The sequence below is a fragment of the Tenrec ecaudatus genome, chromosome 2 (genome assembly GCF_050624435.1).
Source record: "Tenrec ecaudatus isolate mTenEca1 chromosome 2, mTenEca1.hap1, whole genome shotgun sequence".
NCBI lineage: Eukaryota > Metazoa > Chordata > Mammalia > Afrosoricida > Tenrecidae > Tenrec > Tenrec ecaudatus.
In genome coordinates, this window is record NC_134531.1 from 74,425,596 (window position 1) to 74,452,334 (window position 26,739).

At 38.6% G+C, this 26,739-nt stretch overlaps 1 protein-coding gene across 1 annotated transcript in view; it reads right to left on the bottom strand.

Annotated features, from left to right (window-relative positions):
- Positions 1-5,504: 5,504 nt before the first annotated feature.
- The window catches only part of TBCA (tubulin folding cofactor A), an 88,147-nt gene continuing 66,912 nt past the window's right edge, over positions 5,505-26,739 (bottom strand). Inside the window, exons 2-4 of the mRNA XM_075541202.1 lie at positions 24,737-24,842; positions 8,005-8,091; positions 5,505-5,759 (exon numbers count right to left, since the gene is read on the bottom strand). Of these exons, the coding sequence (XP_075397317.1) occupies positions 5,679-5,759; positions 8,005-8,091; positions 24,737-24,842 (274 nt within the window). The 3' untranslated portion in view covers positions 5,505-5,678. The remainder of the gene's footprint in view (positions 5,760-8,004; positions 8,092-24,736; positions 24,843-26,739) is intronic.

The following is a 26,739-nucleotide window of genomic DNA, read 5'->3' on the forward strand; positions in this document are numbered from 1 at the left end:
AACATTATATTATTATATTAACAACTACATCCTATGCCCCAATGTAGTTGCCAGTAAGTTGATTCTGACTCCCAGTAACCCAAAGTGCCTCAGAATAGAACTGTGCACCTCAGGGTTAGTTCTTTCAATAGTTGATTGGCAGGCCCCTGTCTTATAAGGTGGCTATTGGTAGATTTGAACCACCAGTTGGTTAGAAGCTGATTGCCTGCTTTCCCGCTTTAAAAAAATTGTTTTTAAATTATTTTTGTGTGTGTGGGGGAAAGTGTCTTGTCCCATTTGACAGTTGACAACAACCATGTTCTCACCGCCCAGCCATACCCCTACCTCCTGCTACCACACTTACTAGGTAAGGATTATCTACCTGCATCACCTGATCCTTCATAGGCAAAAACACCAGTAAAACTGGTCCTCAGGAGTTCTAATCAAACAGAACACAAAGAACACAATACAACACTCACATGGTCTATTATACCAACCAGGAGCTACTTGGTGAGTACTAAGGTCTCACTAACATAAACCCCTCAATTGATTACAAACCCACCACCACCACAACGTCTCAGAGACAATACACAACTTTAATTCATACAAAGAAATAAGAGTGACCCAAACAAGTAAACAATACAGAGAGCCGTTTTCTTTGGAAAGAAGCAAAGGCAATGGGGCTATGTGACAAGGAAGGCGCCACCAAGAGGAGTACTTTTACACGTGGGCAGAACTCCAGAAGGGAGACCACAAAAAGCACGGACAAAATAGCTGCAGAGGGGTTGGAAGAAAACTTCTCTAATACAACGACAAAGGAGAAGATAAGCACTCAAGAGCTGAATGAACCTCAGACAGGATTTACCCAGAAAAGAAAATCAGGACACGACATAATCACACTTTCGAAAACCAAAGCCAAGTTAAGAATCTTCAGTGCAATACAGGAAAAACAAAAAGTTACCTGCAAACGAGAACTAAGAAGACTAAGCTTTGATAGCTCGGCAGAAACCACTTAGGCCATACGGCAATGGATGGCAAATATAACACTCTAAAAGAAAAACATTGCCAGTCAAAAATCATGTACCCATCAAAACTGTCCTTCAAACACCATGGTCAAATAAGGTCTTTTCAAAAGTACATGAAAATTGAAGGAGTTTGTAAAAACCAGACCACTTAAATAATAATAAAAAATACTAAGGGGGATTCTCTGTGCACAGAACCAGCAATAGTGGACAAGAACCAGGGATGAGATGAACCAACAGAAGTCAATCCAAGGTAACAGCAACCCACAAGATTAAGAACAGAACACCAGAGATATCAACTTGTAATGAAGACAAAAAGTAAAGAGAGTTTGGAACAGAAATACAGTATCATCAAGCCCTCTATTTGATGTATAACTTAGAGAAATAAGAACCCTTACACAACTAGAAAACAGCACACCCATGTTCATCACATCCTGTTCACAATAGCTAAAAGATAGAAACAACCCAAGTACCCATCAGTGGACAAATACACACAAGAGCATCACCCAAAGTTAAGAGAATAATGACCAATCTGCAAAATAACTTGTAAACATGGATGAACCATAGAAGGTTGTGCTGAGAAAAATTAGCTAATCACAGAAGGACCAACATATAATAAGACCACAATGATAGAGTCAAGAAAAAGCGCTCACATTCTTTCCTGGTTACCTGAGGTAGGAGAGCAAGGGAGGGATGGAAAGCAAAGGCTGGAGGACAGACAAGCGCTGACCCGAGTGAACATGCAGCCCACATACAGTAAGAGGGGTTAAGAAATAATCATGGAGGCAGAGGAAGCCACCTGGAGGGCTGCAGCGTTAAGGCAACACATACTGTATCCACAATCTTGCAATAGTAAGGATCTACTAAGTAGACAAGTAATTGGATAGACAAACAAGCCTGTTCAGCTAACAGGTATGAGGGAGAGCGGGAGTTTACCGAATTGTCTAATGGACCACACAAACACCAGTCCCTAAAACTTGGAGACCAGAAATAGATGGTGCCTGGCTACCACCACCAACTACCTGCTCTGAGAAGGATCGCGTTAACACAGTGGTTCTCAACCTTCCCTTTAACACACTTCATCAGGTTGTGGTGACCCCCAACCATAAAATTATTTTCAATGCTCCTTCATAACTGTGATTTTGCTACTGTTATGAATCGTTATGTAAATATCTGATATGCAGGATGTATTTTCATTGTTACAAATTGAGCATAAATCATAGTGATTAATCACAAAACAATATATACTTATATACTGTGAAATATTTATTTTTAATTACAAATAAATGAAATTTTGTCTTGAAGCATGGTGTAGCATGAGTAATAGTCTTCGTGCCGGGTATGGGCTTATCCTCCTGGAGACAGCTAGAGGAGCAACGTCTCGGTTTCTAAGACCATTGGAAACAGGTGTTTTCTGATGGTCTTAGGAGACGACCCCTGTGAAGGGGTTGCTTGACCCGCAAAAGGGTCGTACCCCACAAGTTAAGACACGCTGCATTAGAAGGTTCTGAATAGAGAGGAAGGGAGAGGGGGAGAAAAGGGGAGATGGGGATGGAGGGAGGGAGGGGGAAAAAGAGAGAATGTAGAACGGAACTCAAAACCATCAAACAGCTCAGGCTTGTTGGTCAGATGGAGACAGGTGGGACCTCCAAGATTATATCCTTTAGTCACCCCTCTGGTCTGGAACGGAACTCACCCCCATGTTAAAATGATCAATCATTTAAGATCGAAGGGGAAACATTTACCAAGGGCAGAGGGCTAGGAAAGGAGTAGAAGAAATGAAATGGAGGGGCTGATACCAAATATGTACAAATTGTTAAATGTAAAACTGATGATCTGCTCTATATTCCTTTGCCTAAATTGCAATAAAGTTTTTTAAAAGAAAGAAAAATGATGAGCTTAATTTTGAAGCTCCCTTTTATACACAGTGTATCACAGTGGGCAATGGGATATGATATTGTGGTTTGTGGTCATAACAATTTGAAAATCACTGTTTCAAGTTTGACTTTAGTAAAACCTGTGTAAGGCAGAAACCTGTTAGAGAAGGAAACTTTGCTAAAATCTTCGCTAGTCAGCAGGCAGGACTGTACTCTGTGAAAGGTGGAAAACGTGTGCAACCTCATCAATCAGGCAGTTCCCACAAGTTCACAGGTGTTACTCTACAATGCACCTTTGATAGCATTCTCTCGCTCATGCCAGATGCTGGCAATGCTTTTGCCTTCCACTCAGTCTACAAATGTGTACTGAGACTCTAGTATGCAACCTAGATGTAAGCTTTTAAGTAAACGCTTAAAAATAAGTTAATATGGCATCAAAGAACAACAAAAAAAATCATATCATTGTGAATGCTGGGAGTGCGGAGTGGAGACCCAAGTCCATCTGTGGCAACTGGACATCCCTTACAGAAGGATCGAGGGGAGGAGATGAGCCTGTCAGGGTGTACTATAGCAATGATGAAACACAACTTTCCTCTAGTTCTTTAATGCTCCCGCCCCCGCCCACTATCATGATCCCAATTCTACCTTACATATCTGGTTAGAACAGAGCATGTACACTGACTGGTACCGCTAAGAGCTGGAAACACAGGGAATTCAAGACAGATAAACCTCTCAGGACCAATAATGAGAGTAGCAATACCAGGAGGGCAAGGGAAGGTGGGGGAGAAAAGGGGAACTGATCACAAAGATCTATATATAACTCCCTCCCTGGGGGGTGGACAACAGAAAAGTGAGTGAAGGGAGAGTTGGACAGTGCAAGATATGACAAAATAATAATAATTTATAAATTATCAAGGGTTCATGAGGGAGAGAGGGCGGGGAGGGAGGGGAAAAATGAGGAACTGATGCCAGGGGCTCAAGTAGAAAGCAAATGTTTTGAGAATGATGATGGCAACAAATGTACAAATGTGCTTGACACAATGGATGTATGTATGGATTGTGATAAGAGTTATAAGAACCCCCAATGAAATGATTTTAAAAAGGGGAAGAAAGTGAATATGAAATTCAATTACAACTGTTGTTAATTTAATATGCTTCCTTGTGGCAATAAAATAAAAGCAAATGTCAAAAATTCTCAGAAATAAAGACTTAGGTTACGTTTCTTGCTGCTTTCTCAATAATTTCTAGGAAGATTCAGCACAAAATCTATTGTTGGGATAGAAATTCTCAACGATATGTTAATTTTTTTTTTTTTAACCATGACCAATTTCTTCTTACTCAGACTTTCTGACCAAAAAAAAAAAAAAAAAAAAAGTTTCCAGCATCCAAGAATTTAATTCTGGCTACAAAATTCCTACCTCAGTATTATTTCTCTCTGCAGTATGAACATCTATTTCTCAATGTTCTGGTATCTTCAAGATCTTAGCTATTCAAAAAATCATATGTTTGATATTTGTGTGTTAGGTAAAATATTTAAATCATATAGTTGGCATATATATATATTAAACAGTAATATATTCTATTTAAATAAAATCTTATTTGGAGCATTCAATTTTTTAAAAAGCAAAGCGGTTCTGGTGCTTGATGTCAACCTTCAAATCACGGAGTTTCAAGTATCTTGGTCTGATGTCTCTAAATCTCAGCCTCTTAATCTAAAGCTTGTGTCTAGATAGTTAGGTTTTATTTCCCAAATTCTTCAATGGTGTATAATGTGCTTTGAGTTGACATTTCACTTGAAAGCTGAATCTAATGTTATATAATTCTCTGATAAATTTTCTGTATGTATAAAGAATAATTTATTTTATAGATAAGGATATATTTTGTGCTTTAGAACACTAGTATAGTCTTCAGAAATACCATTTGAACTGTATTATTTTTTCCTTTCTGTAATTTTTTTGGACAGGTTCAATACAAAAATGTTACAGTATCTAGTGATCACTTGTAGCTTCCAAAATCAGACTAGACACACTACAAATACTTAACTTACAGCAGCAAAAATCCACACAGTCTGTTTTATCACTCAGGAAGTTTTAAGTGCTTCCAGTACTATTTTGGTCCAGTAGCTCACTGCTCACGTTAAGCTGGTGAAGAAGAGCTGCGTTTGCTTTTCAGCACAACCCTGGCTATTATAATTCCTCCTCTAAATTACAGCTCAACTCTTTATTGTTTAACCCTGGCCATTATAATTCCTCCTCTAAATTACAGCTCAACTCTTTATTGTTTATAAGAATCGTATTTGAATATCTACATGTTGTTTTCATACAAATCTGTCTTTTGGCAAAAGCACGTGTCTAGTTAGTTTTATGTACTAATGGAAACAGATTTTCACAAGGCCTTGCCCACAGGATGTCATTCTTTCCTATCAGGAAACTGTGCCTCATTCAAAGTAAACTGTTCAGAGTTGCAATTTTATCTTAAATAGTATCCTATTTTAACTCAAATAATACTACAAAGCAAGATGTAAGAACTTCAATAAGAATTTGACAGATTTAAGATCTCTGTCAAAAATGTCTATATGATATAATGATCAAAGTTAAAATATTCTAAAAAGTATGAAATAAACAACTTTATTAGACGAACTGATTTATTTGATGCCTTAAATTGGCCAACAAAATATATTCAACGGCATAAAAAGAATCACATTTTCATTCTCCTGGAACATAACCCAGCAGTGGTGAGAAATAATAAACTGTGGAATGGATCTCAGAATATAAGGCAAAAACCCCCATACAGAACAATGTCAGGCTTCTAACTTTGCCGAGTCCAGGACTAGACGTGCCTCTTTAAATTCTTCAGCTTCTTCCAGGTCTTTTTCACTTTCCTGCAATGAAATACAATAAAAAGTAAGTGTACGCCTCTCAAATTTCAGTAATTGGTTATTTACTCAAATATTACAAATCAATGCAAATAGCTCAAGAATTAAACAAAGAAAAGTGGAGTCTTATCTTAATATAATACTGCAGGTTTCCTATAGTAATGTTCCTCTTTACTTTAGGAAAAGGAAAAGCTATCAGATTGGTGTGTTTCTTAAAAACAGTACACTCTCATACAATATTGCATAGCACGGTCATCTAAACTATCGGCATCAAATAAAAGCATTAAAATTTACATCAGTTTTACTCTCATTTTGTCAACATACCATCACATATAATATGAATATGGGACTGTAAGTACAAAAATGATTATTCACATGTTACCTTTAAACATTCAGGTCCAAACAATCCTCTATTCATCAGTGACCAGGTTACTGGTGTCACACCAGAGTTAACTACAATCTCTGAATTGAGAGGTGAATTGTCTGTTAGTATTACCGTACACACTCGAGTATGAGCCGAGTTTTCCGGCCCATTTTCAATGCAGTGTTTGAGGTAAAATTAGGTGCCTCGGCTGATATTCAGGCCGGCTGACACTCGAGCATAGATGGTTTTACTCGACTTACAAGAAAGCTCTCGTTACTCATACAGTAAATCGTGACAGACACTTGAGGCAGCATATAAAGCACTCCGGTCAGGTAATTTTGCTTGCTTTTCATGTAGGGTTATGTTATGTCAGAACTATAAGTCAGGGTCAATAAAAGACAAGAGTTATATAAACAGTTACAAGAGCAAGGGGAATCAAGAGTGGGTCGACGTGTGTAGAAAAAAATTAAAATTCAGCAAAAGGACTAAGAATTTGTTTAATTCAGACTAAAGGTAAGCATTTCTTAACACTTTGTATTATAACTCAACATGTCTTTGTTCTCCATCAGTAAAATATAAGCATTTTGAGCGAAGAGTTATTGTTGAAAATAATCTTACATATAAATGTGTCACCTTATATACAAGGATGATATAGTTCTCTTTCAAGTAATTTCTTAGCTACTAAATACATGAGAGCAGGAAAGCATTTAAAATGTCAGGAAATGAAAATCCTGCTTCCTGTCTCAGGTAATATTTTCATATAATCATTATTTCCTGTTCTAGCTATCAATTATTTGAAATCCAAAACTACTTCTCTGGCTGACAAGAAGTTAGCTGCCTATAAAAGGTTCCTACAGAGCAGTGGTTTTCAACCTTCGTAATGCAGCGACCCTTTCATACAGTTACTCATGTTGTGGTGACCCCTCCCAATCATAAGATTATTTCCATTGCTACTTCTTAATTGTAAATTTACTACTATTATGAATCAGGCGACCCCTTTAGGGGTCGCAAACCAAAGGTTGAGAACCACCGTTATAGAAGAATATGGAGTTTTATGTCAATTACTATGAAATAATATTTTTGTCTCTCTATAGATTTAATTCTAATGTTCGCGAGAAAACAAATTTGAATCTTTCAACAAATACACATGATCACAATGGAAAAGCCTTGCATCATTTTGTAACAGGGAAACCAAAAGAGAGCTATGGAGCTGAGAATTGATGCTAGCTCAAGAAATAAACATGACTAGCAAAGTAGATGTTATAATTCATTAGACTATCTGCAAAGAATGACTGCTACATCACCTTGTATGTATGGTATAATAGTATACTTTTATCATTATTAAGAAAGAAATAATAACTTTTAATTAATCCTAGTCATTTAGAAAATGGTCTGCTATGATACAAGGCAAGTCAGTGCAATAACACTTGATCAAGCTCCATGTGAATGAGGGGATTGTCTTTATTGCACTACCTCCCACATCCCCCCAATTGATTTAGGTTTGAATCAGAATGTATTCCACATGTTTTCAAGAAGAGCCCAAATTCATTTGGAATGCATGTGGATCTTTTAAAAAGTCCAACACAGTTAATGTGTCAAAAATGGCAATTATATAACTAAGTGTACAAGAAGAGCGCAACCATGCTAGAAGACAGTATTTTTTTACTGGAAGCAAAACTCAAAGTACAATTTAAATTCCATTAATTATTTAAAAGTATACTGTACATGGGGTAAGTGAATTAAAATTGCCATCAGTTTGTTAAATATTTAAATGTTTGGCTTTCAAAATTAGGAGAGGAAAAAAAATATAACAAAACCACATCTAAAATACATAAGACAAAAAAATAAATAAAATAAAATACATAAGACAACGCCACCTTTACTTACTAATAGCTGCAGAAGATCGGCATATGCGGCTTCCAACCTGCGTTGGCAATCTGGGATCATCATCCGGGACTCTTGCAAGATCTCTGCCTATAACGAGAGTCACTTGTGAGACACAGAGAGCTGGCAGAACTTACGTATGTTTAGTTCATATCTCTGTAAATATCTACAAATGATTTAGAGGAATCAGAAAAAAAAAGTTATGGTTAAAATCCTGATGTCAAATGGGTCTCTACTCAAATTAAAATTGTATGCAGTATCAAAATTAGAAAAATATACAGTAACACCAAGACAGTACAAATTTTAGAACTAAGCCTTTTTGGTAATCACCTTCTTACACTAAGTGAGAATTAACTGGAAAAGCTTTTCACAGAGAGCATTTATGTTAAAAGGCTATTTAAAATGAACTATTCCCCCTGCTGTCACAAAGCACCTTTATCCAAAATGGGATCAGCTGGTTGTAAAAGTAACTCCTGCATCTTTTGAGCAATAAAGAAAACAGTGTTCAGATAATATCACATAGAGATAATTACTGCATGAAAAAAGTTATTGAGTTATTGATCACATCGTGTGCACACTGCAGGAGGTTCTCACTGAAGACAGAGGCAAAGAAAAATGAAAAGCAAAGACCAGCAGGTTCATATTTTTGATGCTTATCATGCATAAAAAGTTATTACTTATCTTTGTGCTTCATTTTAGGAGAGAGATTATTCTCCCCATGCAGTTTGAGCCAAATTACCAACCTGGCACCCCTCTGAATCTGAATTGCTTGCTTATTCTCCAAAAGACAGACTCTACAGAATTAAGAACAGGAATATTTATTCTGGATAATATCTCTGGGCTCAAAAGCTGAACTATAACATATCAAACCATTCTGAATAAAACCCATCAATGACTGGGAAGTCCAATTAGTCAGGGGGTAAACGAGTTGGTGTCAGACACTAGATCTTGAGAAGGTCTTTCACTTTAGTAGTAGAAAGTTTTATTTGCTTCACTGATTCTTAGAAGAAAAAAAACCCCCAGAGCATTTAGCTATTTATTTCCAAAATATAATGCTTGGTCAAATATTGTTGATCACATGCGTATAAAATCTGAATTTTTATGGAAATTCAACCTTATTACCTACTAAGGTACATGTAAATGAAAAGGGATAATTTGAGGAAAAAGAGTACCATATATACTCGTGTATAAGCCAAGTTTTTCCAGCACATTAAAAAAAATCATTTTATTGGGGGCTCATACAGTTCTTATCACAATGCATACATCCATTGTGTCAAGCACATTTGTACATTTGTTGCCATCATCATTCTCAAAAAATTGCTTTCTACTTGAGCCTTTAATATCAGCTCACGTTCCCCCTCCAACCCCAGTCCCCCATCCCTCATGAACCCTTGATAATTCATAAATTATTTTGTCATATCTTAAACTGTCCGAAGTCTCCCTTCACCCACGTTTCTGTTGTCCAACCTCTAGGGAAGAGGTTATATGTAGATCCTTGTAACTGGTTCCCCCTTTCTGCCCTACTTTCCCTCCACCCTCCAGGTATCGCCACTCTCATCACTAGTCCTGAAGAGGTCATCTGTCCTGGATTCCCTGTGTTTCCAGTTCCTATCTGTACCAGTGTACACCCTCTGGTCTAGCCAGATTTTTAAGGTAGAATTGGGATCATGATAGTTGGGGGAGGAAGCATTTAGGAACTAGAGAAAAGTTGTAATTTTCATCATTGCTACCCTGCACCGACTGGCTCATCTCCTTCCAGCGATCATTCTCTAAGGGGTATCCAGTTGCCTACAGATGGGTTTTGGGACTCCACTCTGTACTCACCGTCATTTACAGTATGATTTTTTGTTCTTTGATGCCTGATAACTGATCCCTTCAACACCACGTGGTCACACAGGCTGGTATGCTTCTTCCATGTGGGCTTTGCTGCTTCTCAGCTAGATGGTTGCTTGTTTAATTTCAAGCCTTTAAGACTCCAGACACTACATCTTTTGATAGCCGGGCACCAATCAGCTTTTTTCACCACATTTGCTTATGGACACATTTATCTTCAGTGAACATATCGGGAAGGTGACACCCACTGATATGATTTTTTGTTCTTTGATGTCTGATACCTGGTCCCATCTACAACTCGTGTTCACACAGGATGGTGGGCTTCTTCCATGTGGGCTTTGATAATTCTGAGCTAGATGGCTGCTTGCTTATCTGCAAGCCTTTAAGACCCCAGATGCTGTATCTTTTGCTAGCCGGGCACCATCAGCTTTTTTCACATTTGCTTATGCACACATTTGTCTTCAGTGATCGTGTCAGGAAGGTTTGCATCACGGAATGCCAATTTATAGAACAAAGTGTTCTTGCATTGAGCAAGTACTTGAGTGGAGGTTCAATGTCCATCTGCTGCCTTAAAACTAAACCTATAAATATATGCACGTAGATCTATTACCCCACCATCCTATATATATTTACATATGTACATGCCTGTATTTAGACCTCTATAAATACCCTTTGTCTCCTAGTTCTTTCCTCTATTTCCTTTTAGTTTCCTCTTGTCCTACTACCATGCTCAGTCTTCATTTGGGTTTCACTAATTTCTGTGTTACATTGCCCTTGTTGAATCCCAACAGGCCTCTCACATCCTCCTTGCCACTAATTTTGGATCACTTGTTGCTCCCTTGACCTTGGGTTGGTCAACACCACCTCCATACCCCTACTTCCCCCTTTCCTATGCCCCCCCCCCCCCAGAACCATTGGTCCAGTTGTTTTCTCCTCCAGACTGTTCATCTAGCCTATCTTATCTAGATAGATCTGCAGAGATAATAATATGCACCCAAAAATAAGGCATAGCAAGACAAAGTGACAAAAGAGAACACAACAATGACAACAAAAAAGAAAACCAATGACCCATAAAAGAGTAAATTAATTTTAAAAAGAAAAAAATGTAAAAGAGAAAGAAAAACCTGTAAATAGATCAAGGTCTGATTTTTGACCTCTAGGCATGTCCTCCAGTCAAGTCCGATGGGATGCCATGTTCTGACCCCACAGTCTATCCTTTGCACTACCTCAGGAGCTCCCTGCTCTGCTCCCCATTGCTCTGTTGCATGCCTTTAGTGTTTTGCCTCTGTGTCATGGGGTCAGTCCGGGCCAATCTCGACATCGAATCTCCAATGTTATCCTCCATAGGGCCATGGGTCAGCAAGGGATGTCGTGTTTTATAGTGGGATCAGCTATATGGTCCAGTGTATGCACTGGCTGTTCGGAGTGTGGATCTTGTCCTCCAGGCCTGGTGGGCCAGGATGTGCTCCACTCTTCTCCCCCTTCACTTGCTCCCATGTGCTCTGATCAGACATGTCCCTTTCCCCCAGCTGCAGCTTCCGTGCCATCCTCTAAATTCTTCTGGGGGAGGGGCAGTTGTCCATGTAGCTGGTATGGGGGGTCCAGTACATTTTTAATGCAGTTTTTGTGATAAAATTAGGTGTCTCGGCTGATATTCGGGTCGGCTTATACTTGAGTATATACAGTAACTGGCTGTGCAACTTGAAGTTCAATGTCAATGGGACAGATGCACACGATTAAAAAAACTGACAAAATACGATATGTGCTTGAGACAGTTACGGCTTATTGTGGGATTAATTGAAGGGTGAAGAAATAAATGGATTTGTGGGCCTTGCCATTCTAGTTCTTGGGTCTCTTGCTGTCTTATAGTTGGACCAGTGTGCGGCTGCCTTAGCAGTTCCCTGCTTCAGTTGGCATGGCTCACTTCCTGAGAGACATCCCTGAGGAGAAGCCACCTGGAGACCCCTACCAGTGCTGAGATGCTCACACGCTCACTAATTCGGCTCTCCTCCTGCAGTCAGCATCATTTGTGTGGGTTTTCTGAGATTGAGGACTCTGGAGATTGGTGTCAAGCATATGAGCTAATGTTAGATTTATGGGCTTGGACAGCACTGGGTTGGGATACTCTTTTAATGTGCATTTACCCTTTATGTAAACTCTCTCATACAAATATGAGTTTCTGTAGATTTGTTTCCCTAGTTTACCCAGGCTAACACAGTGCTGTATGAAAATAATGAAAGTATAACAATTAACAGAAAATATATAAGATAATGGCAATATTACTGTATTACAGTAGAAACTTTTGGTACAACCGATAACCTTATCTCCTTCTACTTTTGCCATAGGTCACTTTGCAAACAAACATTAGAATGCTAAAATAACAAAGATGCCCTCTATCCACATCTGCCTTCTTAGATGAAAATCTAGTGCTGAGCTCACAACTACTTTTACTAGTAAGGTACAATTTGAAAATGTAAAATATGAAATTGCCTGCTGAACTGTATAACCACTCATACTATGTCTAGGTATTGAATTATTGCCTCTATTTGAGAGATGTGAACCACCAGTGGCAGGCACATTTTATAATGAGTAACTAATTCATATTTCTGACCTGTGAAATTTCTTTCAGAATAGCTGACAGGAATTTAATAAAATAAAGATGTAGGTCAAGCACACAAATAAGCTAAAATGCTTATTTAAGATTTCTTTGGAAAGATTTAGTTTTGTCACGGAAATGAACTTTAAACAATGTTATTTAAAGTATCTACCTATCATTAAGAGTTCCCCCACCAGGGTCAAAGCTCAGTCTCTTCCACATACCAATCCCAGGTTCATTCAATAAGCTCACTAATGTGCGCAGGCCATCAGGTACGGGAATATAAAGAAGAAAATGAGAAGGTCCTTGTCCTCCAGCCCAGTACTGGAGCAGAAACATGACATAAACATTTGACATTACTTTAAGACCATGACCCAGGAAGCCAAAATAAACAATCATGACTATGATTTGGAAATCATACATTATGTCTTCATCAAAATCATGTACTTTACCTTGTAACAATGAATTATAGTCACAAACAATCTTGAAAGATGTGTAGAAAATGTGATTATGTAGTAAAGGCACTCCAAAAATAACTAAATAAAAATTACCTTTCAAAGTGTTTCCATTGGAAGGTGGCTACGCCAATGAATGGCGTTCAAAACATCTGAATTAACTGCCGGTTTAGTTTCATGCTGACTGTGATCGGGAGTACGTCAAGATTTCGGCACAGAATGAGAGCTGCACCGGATATTAGAGGAAGACAATACAATGCAGTCCTAATGATGTCTAATTGTTTTAAAAACACCGTAGATATATTTTGGTAGTCAAGTAAAACGGAGAACATGTCTATTCAAAAGAGAAACAGAGTCCTGTGTCATCTTCACAACTGGTGTTATATTTGAGCCCATTTTAACAGCCATTGTTTCAATCAATCTTGTTAAAGATCTTCCCCCTTTTTTGCTGATCCTCTTCTTTTTAAAAAAAATCATTTTATTGGGGGCTTGTACAACTCTTATCACAATCCATACATCTATCCACTGTGTCAAGCACATTTGTTTATTTGTTGCCACCATCATTCTCAAAACATTTACTTTCTACTTGAGCCCTTGGTATCAGCTCATTTCACCCCCTCATACTTGCTTCCCCCTCCATGAACCCTTGATAATTTATAAATTATTATTTTGTCATATCTTATACTGTCTGACATCTCCCTTCACCTACTTTTCTGTTGTCCATTCCCCACGGAGGTTATATGTAGATCCTTGTAATCGGTTCCCCATTTCCACCCCACCTTCCCTCCACCCTCAGTACTTGCCATTCTCAGTACTGGTCCAGAAGGGATAATCTGTCCTGGATTCCCGGTGTTTCCAGTTCCTATCTGTACCATTGTATATCCTCTGGTCTAGCCAGATGTAAGGTAGAACTTGGATCATGATATTTTTTTTTGGGGGGGGGACAAGAAATTAAGCATTTAGGAACTAGAGGAAAGTTGTATGTTTCATTATTGCTGCGCTGTACCTTCACTGGCTCATCTCCTCCCCGCACCCCTTCTGTAAGGGGATGTCCAGTTGCCTACAAATGCATCCCCCAATAATCTGCACTTCCCCCAATAATATTGCATCCCCCAATAAGCTGCACTTCCCCTCATTTACAATGATATGATTTTCTTGTTCTTTGATGGATACCTAATCCTTTCGGCACCTTGTGATCCCCCAGGCTTAGTCCTCAAACCAATATCCTTAACAGTTTTAATAGGTCTTGTGCAGCAGCACAGTCCAATGCAATGCATCATTTCAATCTGTTAGACTGCTTCTTCCATGGGCATTCACTGTGGATCCAAGCAAGACAAAATCCATGACAAATTCCATCTTTTGTCCCTTTATCATGATGTCTACTGGACCAGTTGTGAGAATTTTTGTATTCTTTACATTGACTTGCAATCCGTACTAAAGGCTATAGTCTCTTGATTTTTAGCATCAGTCCTTCTCTTTTCATTTAGCCATCAAGGTTTTGTCATCTGCATATCCCAGGTTAATAAGCTTTCGTCCAGTCCCGATGCTGTGTTCTTCATATAGTCCAGATTGTAGGATTATTTGCTCAATGTATACACGGAGTAAGTATGCTGAAAGGATATAACCCTGATGTACATCTTTCCTGGTTTAAAAAAAGGCAGTAGTCCTAAGTTCTGTTCAAACAACTGCCTCTTGGTCTAGGTTCAGGTTCCACATTGATAACAATGAAGTGTTCTGGAATTCCAATTCTTCACAATGTTATCCATAGTTTGCTATATAATAAATACGCAGTCAAATGCCTTTGCCTAGTCAATAAAACACAAGTAAACATCCTTCTGCATTCTCTTCTTTCAGTCGAGATCCATATGGTGTCTATGATGATAGCCCTGTTCCACATCCTCTTCAGTATCTGGCTTGAATTTCTGACAGCTGCCGGTCAAAGTACTTCTGCAAACATTTGTTAAATTATCTTCAGCAAAATTTTATTTTCAGGTGATTCTAATAATATAGTTTGATAATATGCCACATTCTACTGGGTTGCCTTTATTTGGTATGGGTATAAAATATGGATTTTCCCCAGTTCATGACCAGGTAGTTAACTTCCAAATTTCACGGCATAGCTTATGAATGCCTGTATTGCTGCATCAGCTTGTTTGCAACATTTCAATAGAAATTCTCTCCATTTCTGAAGCTAAGGTTATGTTGTTGCTGTTGTTAGGTGCCATTGTGTCTATTTACATTCATAGCAACTCCATGAACAACAGAACAAAACACTGCAGTCTGGCGCCGTCCTCACAATTGTTCCTATGCCCGAGCCCATTGCTTCAGTCACTATTTAATCTTGTTGAAGGATTTCCTCTTTTCCATTGCCACTTCACTTCCCAAGCATGATGTTCTTCTCCAGGGACTAGTCTCTCCTGACACCATTTCCAAAATATGCAAGACGAAATTTAGCCATTCTTGCCTGAGAAACATGCTGGCAGTACTTCTTCCAGGACAGATTGGTTTGTCCTTTTAGCAGTCCATGGCACTTTCACAATTCTTCTCCAGCAACACAACTCAAATGCATCAATTATTCTTTGGTCTCCCTTATTCACTGTCCAACTGTCATATGCATGAGGCATGGCAAAGATTATGGCTTGGGTCAGGTGCACCTTAATCCTCAAAGTAATATGCTTGCTTTTCAACACTTTAAAGAGGCCTATGCAGCAGTCTTACCTCATGAAAGGCACGTTTTGATTTCTTAACTGCTGTTTCCATGAGCACTGATTGTGAATTCAAGTAAGACAAAATCCTTGGCAATTTCAATTTTTTTCTCTATTTATCATGATGATACCTATTGGTCCAGTTGTGAGAATTTTGGTCTTCTTGACATTGAGGTGTAGTAATCCACACTGAAGGCTGCAATCCTTGATCTTCTTCAGTGAGCGCTTCAAATTTCTCACTTTCAGCCAGCAATGTTGTGTCACCTGCATATCTCAGGTTAATAAGCCTTCCTCCAATCCTGATGCCTCATTCTTCATGAAATCCAATTTCTCTAATGAGGTGCTCAGCATACAGATAGAACAAGTATGATAAGAGGATACAAAAATGACGTACATCTTTCCTGATTTTAAATCAGGCAGTAGTCCCTTGTTCTGCTTTGCACAACGGCCTCTTGATCCATGCACAAGTTCCACATTAGTACAATGAAGTGTTCTGGAATTCTCACACTTCTCATGGTAATCCATAGCTTATTATGGTCCATAGTTGAATGTCATGGCATAGTCAATAAAACATAAAAAACAATCATTCTGGCATTCTTTGCTTTCAGCCTGGATCTATCTGGCATCTGCACTGATAGCCCTTGTTCCATGTCCTCTTCTGAATACCCAGCCTGCACCCCTCTGGCAGCTCCCTGTCAATTTACTGCTGCAACTGTTATTGGATGATCTTGAGCAAAATTTCATTTGCATACAATATCAACGATATTGTTCTACAGTTTGCACATTCTGTTGAGTCAGCTTTGGAATGTTTGCAAATATGGATCTCTTCTAGTCAGGTGGCCAAGTAGCTGTCTTCCAAATTTTCTGGCATAAACAAGTGAGTGCTTGCAGCGCTTCATCAGCTTGTTGAAATTTTCAATTGGTACTTCATTAATTCCTGGATTCTTGTTTTCAGCCAATACTTTCAGTGCAGCTTGAACTTCTTCCTCCAGCACCATTGGTTCCTGCTCATATGCTGCTCCTTAAAGTGGTGGAAAGCCAACTAGTTCTTTCCGGCAGTGACTCTGAATTCGTCTCATCTTCTTTGGATGCTTCCTGCATCATGCAATATTTTGCCCACATAATCTTTCAATATTGCAACTTTTGAGACCTTAATTTTTTTCATAAGTTATTTTAGTTTCAGATATTCTGAGCATGTTCTTCCCTTCTGGTTTTCTAATTCTAGGTCTTTGTACATTTCATTCTAATATTTGCTTTGGTCTTCTCAAACAGCCCTTTGACATTTTATATTTAGCTCTTTGACTTCATCATATCTTACATTTGCTTTAGCTACTCTATGATGAAGAACAAGTTTCAGTGTGTCTTCTAACACTCACTTTGATCTTTTCTTTCTTTCCCGTCTTTTTAGTGACCTTTTACTTTCTTTATAATGTTCTTAATGTCCTTCCACAGCTCCTCAGGTTTTCTGTTATTAGTGTTCAATACATCAAATCTATTATTGAGATGTTCCCAAAATTCAGGTGAGATAAACTTAAGATTGTAATTGGCTCTTGTGGACTTGTTTAAATTTTCTTCATCTTTTCCCCAAACTTACATATAAACAATTAATGGTCTGTTTCAGTCTGCCTCCTGGTCTTGTTTTAGCTGCTGATATCAAGCTTCTCCCACAAATGTAGTTAATTTGTTCTCTGCGTATTCTACCAGGAGAAGTCCATGTGGACAGTCATCTTTTGTGCTGTTGAAAAAAGGGTATTTGCTATGAATGAGATGTTAGTCTTGCTATAAGGGAACATTAGTCTTGCAAAATTCTGGCATGTGATCTATAACTTCATGTCTATCACCAGATCCATCTTTTCCAACTATTCCTTCCTCTTTGTTCCAACTATGCATTCCAATTGCCAACGATTATCAATGCATCTTCATTGCACGTTTGAGCAATTTCTGACTTTAGTCATTTGTAGAATTTGTTAATTTCTTCATCACTAGTTTTTTTGTGGCTGGTGCATAAATTCGACTAATAGTTGTATGGAATGGATTTCCCGGAAGGAGGATAGATATAATCCTATCACAGACAGCATTGTATTCATGATTTATTTTGCAAGTCCTTTTTGACAATGAATGTCAAGCCACTCCTCTTGATTGCGTTATTCCTGACATAGTAAATGATATGATTTTCTAATTCAAAATGGCCAACACGAGTCCATTTTAGCTCACTAAATCGTTATGCGTCCCATTTCATTTTTAAAGACTTCCAATTTTCCTAGATTCTTACTTTGCACATTCCACTTTCCGATCATTAGATGTTTGCAGCTATTTCTCCACACCTTGAGTAGTGTCCCATCAGCAAATGAAGATCCAGAAGATTCATGTAACCACGATTGACTCCACTCCCAGAAAGCAACTCCTCCTCAGTCACATTTTGAGTGCCTTCAGACCCAAGGGGTTGATTCCTTTTTTGTTGTCCGCATCTTAGTCTGGAAGCTCCGCTGAAACCTGTTCACTTTGGGTAAGCTTGCTGGCATTAAAAAAATACCAGTGACATAGCTTCCAGCATCACAGCTACACACAAGCCACCACAGTACGACACACTGACAGACAAGTGATGGAGCTTAGGTTATAGCAACGAATAAAATTACTTTTCTTAGTTATTTAGTGTTCTCTGTATAACACACTACACGTGAATAGCTTGATGGCTTTAACAAACAGAAATTTATTCTTTCAAAACTTAATAGGTTAGAAGTCTGAATTCAGGATCCCAGTGCTAGGGAAAAGCTTTAATGTTTTATTAGCTCAAAGATCTTTGTGTCCCCCTTCAATATCTGTGGGTCTGTCATTCCTTTGAGATTAAAAAAAAAATTCTGTTTTAAGCCATGACTACTGTGAAAAAAAGAAATGGCAGAATGTGGACAGGACCTTCGAATCACATTCTCTGCCTCTTTTATCCACACATGTAGCCATCAAACCAGTATGTGGCTAATATTTTAATTTTTAGTAATTATTCCCGCTGACAATGTACTCAATAAAAATTTAATTTGCCTGCAAATTAAAGTCAGTGACATTGTTTACATTCTTCAAGTTGTGTAATCTTTTTCCAAATAATTCCTACACAGTTAACAAGAACGTCATGCTCCCTAAGTTTCTTCTCTGATGTTCCAATTTGCTGTCGTCAATTTGATCTCCTATACATACTTCTTTTAAAAATCACGCTACTCAAGTCAGACCCAAACCAAACACAATGCCAATCAAGTGGGTTCAGACTCATAGTGACCCTATAGGACATCATAGAACGGCTCCACAGGTCTTCCGAAGATATAATCCTTATGGAAGCAGTTTCTCTTACCTTTTCCCCAAAGACCCTGCTATTGGAACTGCTGGACTTTGGTTAATAGTACAATGCTTAACTCATGGTGCCACCAGGGCTCATTTATGTAGCAGACATTCCTTACTAATTAGGCCAAATTGTTGTGTGGCCAGGGGCTATTTTTAATTTAAAGTTTACAGATTATCTCGGGGCAATAGTTTCAGGGGGGCTGTCCATCTAGCCTTTAAGGATCCAGAAGTTCTGAATTTTAAGAGAATTTGATTCTATCCTCTATCCCTTTCACTCTTTTAATCAGGACTCTTAATAGACTCTGATCAAAGCATTCAGTAATGACAATCAGGCATCACTTAATTCTAACAGCGTCCTGGCAAAGGAGGCAGTTGTTCAAGAAGGTTAATTGGCCATGGTGGCTAATATCTTAAAATACTATAACAATTAAGAGATATACTCAATCAATAGTTAATCCCTACCCACGCTAGTGTTAATTATGGTGGTTCTGACTCATGACACAATTTTAAAGTAAGCAGAAGTTTATTATTTAAAGTTAAGTGAAATAAAATAGTTTCCATGATCATCTTTGAGATTGTTTAAAGGCATTTGGAAACACAATTCATTTATTCCTCTGTTTATATAACTTCTAACTCCTATATTAGTTATATAGTTATTTTAAAATATATTATTGGTGTTGAAAAAAACAAGGCAAAGAAAAAACTGCTGCAAGTTTGGAGGAAAAAAATCTGCTAGAGTTAGAATTGACTCATGGCAGTGAAGTTTGTTTGTTCTTAAAGGATCTAAAAAGCGCCTGGATGAAGTAAAGTTGTCATGGTATTGCCCATCAGAAATCAAAACACAGCAAGACCCTGCCATTGACTTGATTCCAACTCAAAAGGTTTCTGAGGATGTGAATTTTTACGGGAGCATGTAGTCTGATTTTCTTCCTGTGGTGTGGCTGGCGGGTTTGAAATGCCCAAACCTTGTAGTTAACACTCCCCTGACAGTGCCACTAGGGCTCCATAGTTCCCAGTAGGGGCAGGAAACAACAGAATATAGTGACATGAAATATTTACAAAAGTGATTAAGTATACTTATAAAAAATATATGTAAACATAAGCATTTAATCAGTATAGTTTTAAAAAACAAATAATTATATTTCATATGTAAAAATCATAAATAGTATTGAATTCCTAAAGGTTAACCTATTAGGAGACAAACGATGTATCTCTTTACAAATGTATGAACGATCGATCGGGGATATACAAACATCCTTTACATATAATGTGCTATATCCACACTGGTACAGATAGGAACTGGAAACACAGGGAATCAGGACAGATTATCTCTTCAGAACCAGTGGTGAGAGTGGGAATACCAGGAGGGTGTGGTGGAAAGGGGGAACCGATTACAGGGATCTACAATGTGCCCTCCTCCCTGGGGGACAGACAACAGGAAAGTGGGTGAAGGGAGACGTTGGACACTGTAAGCTATAACAAAATAATAATTTATAAATTATCAAGGGTTTATGAGGGAATGGGTAGGGGGGAGGGAGGGGAAAAATGAGCTGATGTCAGGGGCTTAAGTGGAGAGCAAATGTTTTGAGAATGAGAGGGCAATGAATGTACAAATGTGCCTCACACAATTGATATATGGATGGATTGTGACAAGAGTTGTATGACCCCTTAATAAAATGATTTTTTTTAAAAGAGTTGTATGAGCCCCCAATAAAATGATTAAAAAAAAGAAAAGAAAAAAACTAAAGTGCTGCATCCTACAAAGAAGGCAGGATTTCCCAGGATCTTAAGAAAATAAGAGGCTTCTCTTCCTGGACAGCCAGGGGTAAATGACATTTCAGGTACTACCCACTGCATTCATTTTGTAACACAGAGAGTATCTACCCACAAGCCAATCCATTCTAAGTGATTACTTTGGCAAAATAAGTGTGGGTTACAATTCCATATAATCATTTGTAAAGTATTTTACATTGTGAAAAATCACTGGGTTCATAAAAATGATTTAAGAGATATCTCTGGAGATACACTTTGTATTATAATTCCTTTTTTCTGGTGTTGTCTGGATTTACTGAGATGGGGAAAATGAAAGAAGGAATAGCTTTTTGTTTTGCTGGTGGGTTGGATGAAGAAGATCAATAGTTTTATCTGGTCAGCCAAGAGGATATGTCAAGTAGATTAATAATTGAGTATATGGATCTGGAGATGTCTGGCCTAGAAATATAAATATTGACATCACCACCATTCGACTGAGTACCCGGTAACTAGGAAGTCTTGATGTTTTTATTTTTAAATGTCATACATAAAAAACTGAATAAATATCTATTAAATGAATAAATGAAAAGACATAGATGGTATTTAAAGTTAAAGGACATAAAGAAGTAGTATGAGATTATTTACCGAGACATTTTAGAATACCTTAAAAAAATAAAACTTTGTTTCAGCAAAGGAATAATGTTGAAAATGAGCAGGCTGTTGGGTCGACGACGCCAGATGTACGTAACAGGGCTTAGGGCACACATCCCCTCTGACAGGAAAGAAGGTTAGTAAAAGGCACCATGCAGGACTGTTGATCAATTCTGTGGCGGGAATATGAGGAAATTCTCCTGGATAGTCTCTATTTTCTGGAGGAATTTTGATGAGTGTCAGCCAACTGTAAATATTTAATAAATCAGAAAGAAGCAGGGTATCATGGGAGCACAAAGTGAAGGGACCTAACCTAGTGTTGGGAGTAGGGTCTGGGGAGGCTGGAGGAATGGAGAGGAATTAAATGGAATAGGAAGACCACTACAGACACGGGCAGAAATGAGGTTAGAAAACAAGCAGACAAATGCCATGCACCCTATGCTAAGGAAATCAAAATCTGTCAACTTGGCCATCAGATGGAGCCACTGAAAACTGCTAATATGAGAGTAAGTTAAATAGTATTGTTACAGAACCATAGAAATATTTAATAAACATCAACATGTGAAGTAATTCTGTTTCACCCTATCACCCCCTACATCTATGTCTATTGACTTCTGAAGGTAGTATTTCCAACTTTTTAGCTCTTTCTGGGTGAATTCTGCACTCTTTGATAAATGTCTGAAAGGAAAGTTTCCAGTTGTAGGGTAAGTCTTCCTAACGAATTCACACACGGCAGCTCTTGCTACCACCAAGAATGAGCAGGTGCATTGTCCTGATGGAAAATAATTTCTTGGCTCAACTTTCCGAGCCTTTACCTCATCAAAGCAGTTTTCAATTCTCTTAAAACTTCTTTATAAAAAGCTCCCATGAGGGAAAAAAAAAAAGGTAGCGGGGCACAGGGCACTAACCTACCCAAGGGGAGGGTACTGTTTATATCTCCACAGGGAAAGAGGGACCAGACTTCAACCCGGTACTCCAAGGTGTGAATGCAACATATTACTATGAGGTAGGAAACCAGTAGAGATTCTGAGGGACCAGCCCAATCCCAACTACGTAGACAGCCTCGCCCCAGAAGAATTTACTTCAGAGGACAGCATTGAAGCTACAGCTCAGGAAGAAGGATATGTCTGATCAGAGCACACAGGAGCAAATAAGTGGGAAGGGAAGAGAGAGTGGAGCACATCCTGGTCCACCAAGCCTTGAGGACAATATCCTTGCTCAGAGCAGCCAATGCAGAGAGGACCATAGCCCCAACCCCACTGGGAGAAACAATATCCCTCATTGACCCATAGCCCTACAGAGGACAGCACCGGAGACTGTGATGGAATTGCACCTGACCTGATTCCACCACACTGAGGCAAAACACTAAGGGCATGCAACAGAACAGCAAGGCGAGCAGAGCAAGGAACCAGGGTGTGGCACCACAGACTCGACCAGAAAACACACCTAAAGGTCAACAAACAGACCTTGAACTATTTACAGGCTTTTAATTTTTTGTCATTGTTTTCTTTTGTTGCTTTGTTTTGCTGTCTTGTTTTTGTGCATATTATTATCTCTGCAGGTCTATCTAGTTAAGCTAAGCTAGAAGAAAATAACAGGACAGATGGTTCGGGGGGGGGGGCACGGGAGAGGTGGACTTGGGGGAAAGGAAGTGGGTACTAACAAACCCAAGGATAAGGGAACAAATGATCCAAAATCGATGGTGAGGAGGGTATAGGAGACCTGGTAAGGCTTGGACAAGGACAATGTAACTGAGAGGAATTACTGAAACCCAAATGAAGGCTGAGCATGATATTGGGACAAGAAGAAAGTAAAAGGAAATAGAGGAAAGACCTAGGAGGCAAAGGGCATTTATGGAGGTCTAAATACAGGTACGTACACATATGTAAATATGTTTATATATGATGATGGGGGAATAGATATATGTGCAGGTATATTTATAGGTTTAGCATTAAGGTAGCAGATGGACCTTGGGCCTCCACTCAAGTACTCCCTCAATGCAAGAACACATTTTTCTATTAAACTGGCATTCCATGATGCTTACCTTCCTAACACGATCACTGAAGACAAAGCAGGTGCATAAGCAAATGTGGTGAAGAAAGCTGATGGTGCCCAGCTATTAAAAGATATAGTGCCTGGGGTCTTAAAGGCTTGAAGATAAACAAGTGGCCATCTAGGTGAGAAGCAACAAAACCCACATGGAAGAAGCACACCAGCCTGTGTGATCACGAGGTGTCGATGGGATCAGGTATCAGGCATCCAAGAACAAAAAAATCGTATCATTGTGAATGAGGGGGTGTGTAGAGTAGGGAACCAAAGCCCATCTGTAGGCAACTGGACATCCACTTACAGAACGGCCGTGGGGAGATGAGCCAGTCAGGGTGCAGTGTAGCAACAATGAAACATACAACTTTCCTCCAGTTCCTAAATGCTTCCTCCCCCCACTATCTTGATCTCAATTCTACCTTACAAACCCAGCTAGACCAGAGAATGTACACTGGTACAGATAGGAACTGGAAACTCTGGGAATCCAGGACAGATGAACCTCCCAGGACCAGTGGTGACAGTGGCGATATTCCAGGAAAGTGGAGGGAAGGTGGGATAGAAATGGGGAACCAATTACAAGGATCTACAAGGAGCTGATACCAAGGGCTCAAATAGAAAGCAAATGTTTTGAGAATGACGGCGACAAATGTACAAATGTGCTTTACACAATGGATGTATGTTTGGATTGTGCTAAGATTTGTATGAGCCCCCAATAAAAAGATTTAGAAAAGCAAACAAAAAAATCTCCCGTGATTGTCCTGTGTCCTTAGAGAAAATCTATCATGATTGTCTCTTAGGAGTCCCCCCAAAAGTCACTTTAACTTATTGAGTTGACCTCTCAGCCTTGGTCCAGGAGAACTAGGATGCCACTGTTTTGATTTGACCTGTTTGAGAAGTGTATTACTGAGAGGAATTATCTGTGGCCACCCATTGACTACAGTCAGTTGGAAACATATCAGCACACACATGAACTGGAATCCTAGTAGCAATACTTTTTCACCTATCCTTCGATATGTTTGATTTTCTTGCTATTCATATCTGCATGGGATAATGTGTATGAATTTAAATATGTATTTATGGTTGAATGGATAGTATACTTAATAGTTACCAGACTCTGGGGCGAAGAAAATCTGTGTTCAAATCCCAGTAAAACCACTTGCCAGTTGTGTGATCTTGGACAACTCATTTAACTTGTGTTTCATTTTCTTTCTCTTTACATGGGTTTTTTTCCCCCCCTCTATTATGTCACGTGGAGATTTTAATGAATCCAAATAAGTGTCACCACAGAGACCTGTTAAAAAGACTGTGCTAGTTAAAATATGGTACTTTATCAATGTAAGCAATTACTGTTTAAGATATAGTTTTACCTGCTTCTTAATGGCATAATTTTCACCATCTTCAGCCTTCATTTTTTCTATCTTTTCTTCTTGTTGTTTTGCCTCTTTTTCATACATCACTTTTTCTTTGACCAATCTATAAATAAAAAATGTTTTGAAGAATTAATTTTCTTTCTATTGAACAGACAAGAAATAAAGAAATCACGCCAATATGAAGCCCACTTAAAATAACAAAGTAGATAATATTAGACTGGGGGAAGGAAAAAGTACTTCAGCCATAGAACTAAGGAAGATCCTCATGTCGCAAACCCTCTAACTACTTAAAGCAAGTGTAAAAATCAAAACAAATAAAGCATGAAACTCCCAAATTTCAAATAAAAAAATTAATTCCACTACATAACACATATTTACAATATGAAACTAACACTCAAATTATGTACTGTGGTAGTTAAACCTGATGGTGCCTCTTTGTGGGGTTGGCCTTCCCATAAGGGGGGCACCCTGGGAAACTTCCTTTGTCTCTCTGCCTTCACCTTCCTGTTTGCTGGCTCTGAGAGCTGCCCCCTGCCATGTTTCCACTGACCTTGGCACTGTGATCTTCCTGTATTCTGCCTCATTGCATGTGACTGCATGAGTCTGGAGAGGGACTTATGGACTAGTACTGAACTTGTAATACTTCTGTTCTTCTGCATTTACTTATATATAATTCCCAAACACAAACTTTAAACAACACAATGGTAAGCTAAGTTTATTGGGGAAATAGAGGGGAGATCAATATATTGAACGACAAATTCAAAACAATGAAACATTCCATTATTTTTCAATAATATAATTGTTGAACAAGTATTTGCTTTATATTTAACTTTATACCAGACCTTCCTAATGCCAGGACCAGAGACAAATCACTCAGACCTGACTTTCTCAAAGATAGTTAGAAGAAATGGATACAAAAACATCTGTTAACTGAAGCAAGACAAAGTATTAATGCAAGTCGGGAAGATTTTCAACAAAGAATAGAATACAAAGACCTATTGATTACTCCTTTGATAGTCAAACATTCAATAGATCATAATAACTCAGTCTCCTATAATTAAGGTTTAAAATTTAAACTAAATAAGAAATGTATGATCCAAGAAAGGTACAATCTAAGTATAAGTCAATACTCACTGCCACTCAGTCAATGCCATCTCATAGGGACCTATTGGACAGGATGGAGCTTCCCCTGTGAGTTTCTGAGACTGTGAACTGTTGATAGGAGTAGAAAGTCCTGTCTTCTCCCTTAAAGCAGCTGGTGGTTTTGAATTGCTGACCTAGAGGATTGCTGTCCAATGTGTAACCACTTGCCACCAGGGCCCCCATCTCTATCTGTACGCTAACCCCAAATCAGAGAAACTGGACTATACACAGAACGCAGCATCAGGATGGGAGGAAGGCGTACTAACAATCTGCGGATTGCAGGCGATACAACTTGCTTGCTAACAGTGAGGAAGACTTGAAGCACATATTGATAAAGATCGAGGATTTCGGCCAGCGGTATGGATTATGACTCAATGTATAGATGACTAAAATCTTCACAAATGAACCAATAAGAAACATCAAGATAAATGGACTAAAGATTAAAGTAGTCAAGGATTTCATTTTGCTTGGATCCATAATCCATGCTCATGAGAGCATCAGTCAAGAAATAAAATGATGCACTGCACTTGGTAACACTGTGGCATAAGACCTCTCGAAAGTGCTGAAAAGTAAGGATGGTACATGGAGGATGAAGATGTGCATTTTTAGTTGCCTCATATGCATGTGACTGTTGGATAATGAATGAGGAAGACTGAAGGAGAATCCATGCATTTGACTGGTGTGCTAGTGAAGGAAGAATAATGAAAGAACCATTGACAGTTAAAAGAACAAACAAACACGTTGGCTTTGGAAAAAGTATAGTGCCAGCATGCTGTTTTGTCTCAAATACTATGGACATGTTAGCATACCATACATGTAGTAGAATATCAGCTGACCTATATACTTACCTTGAAAGA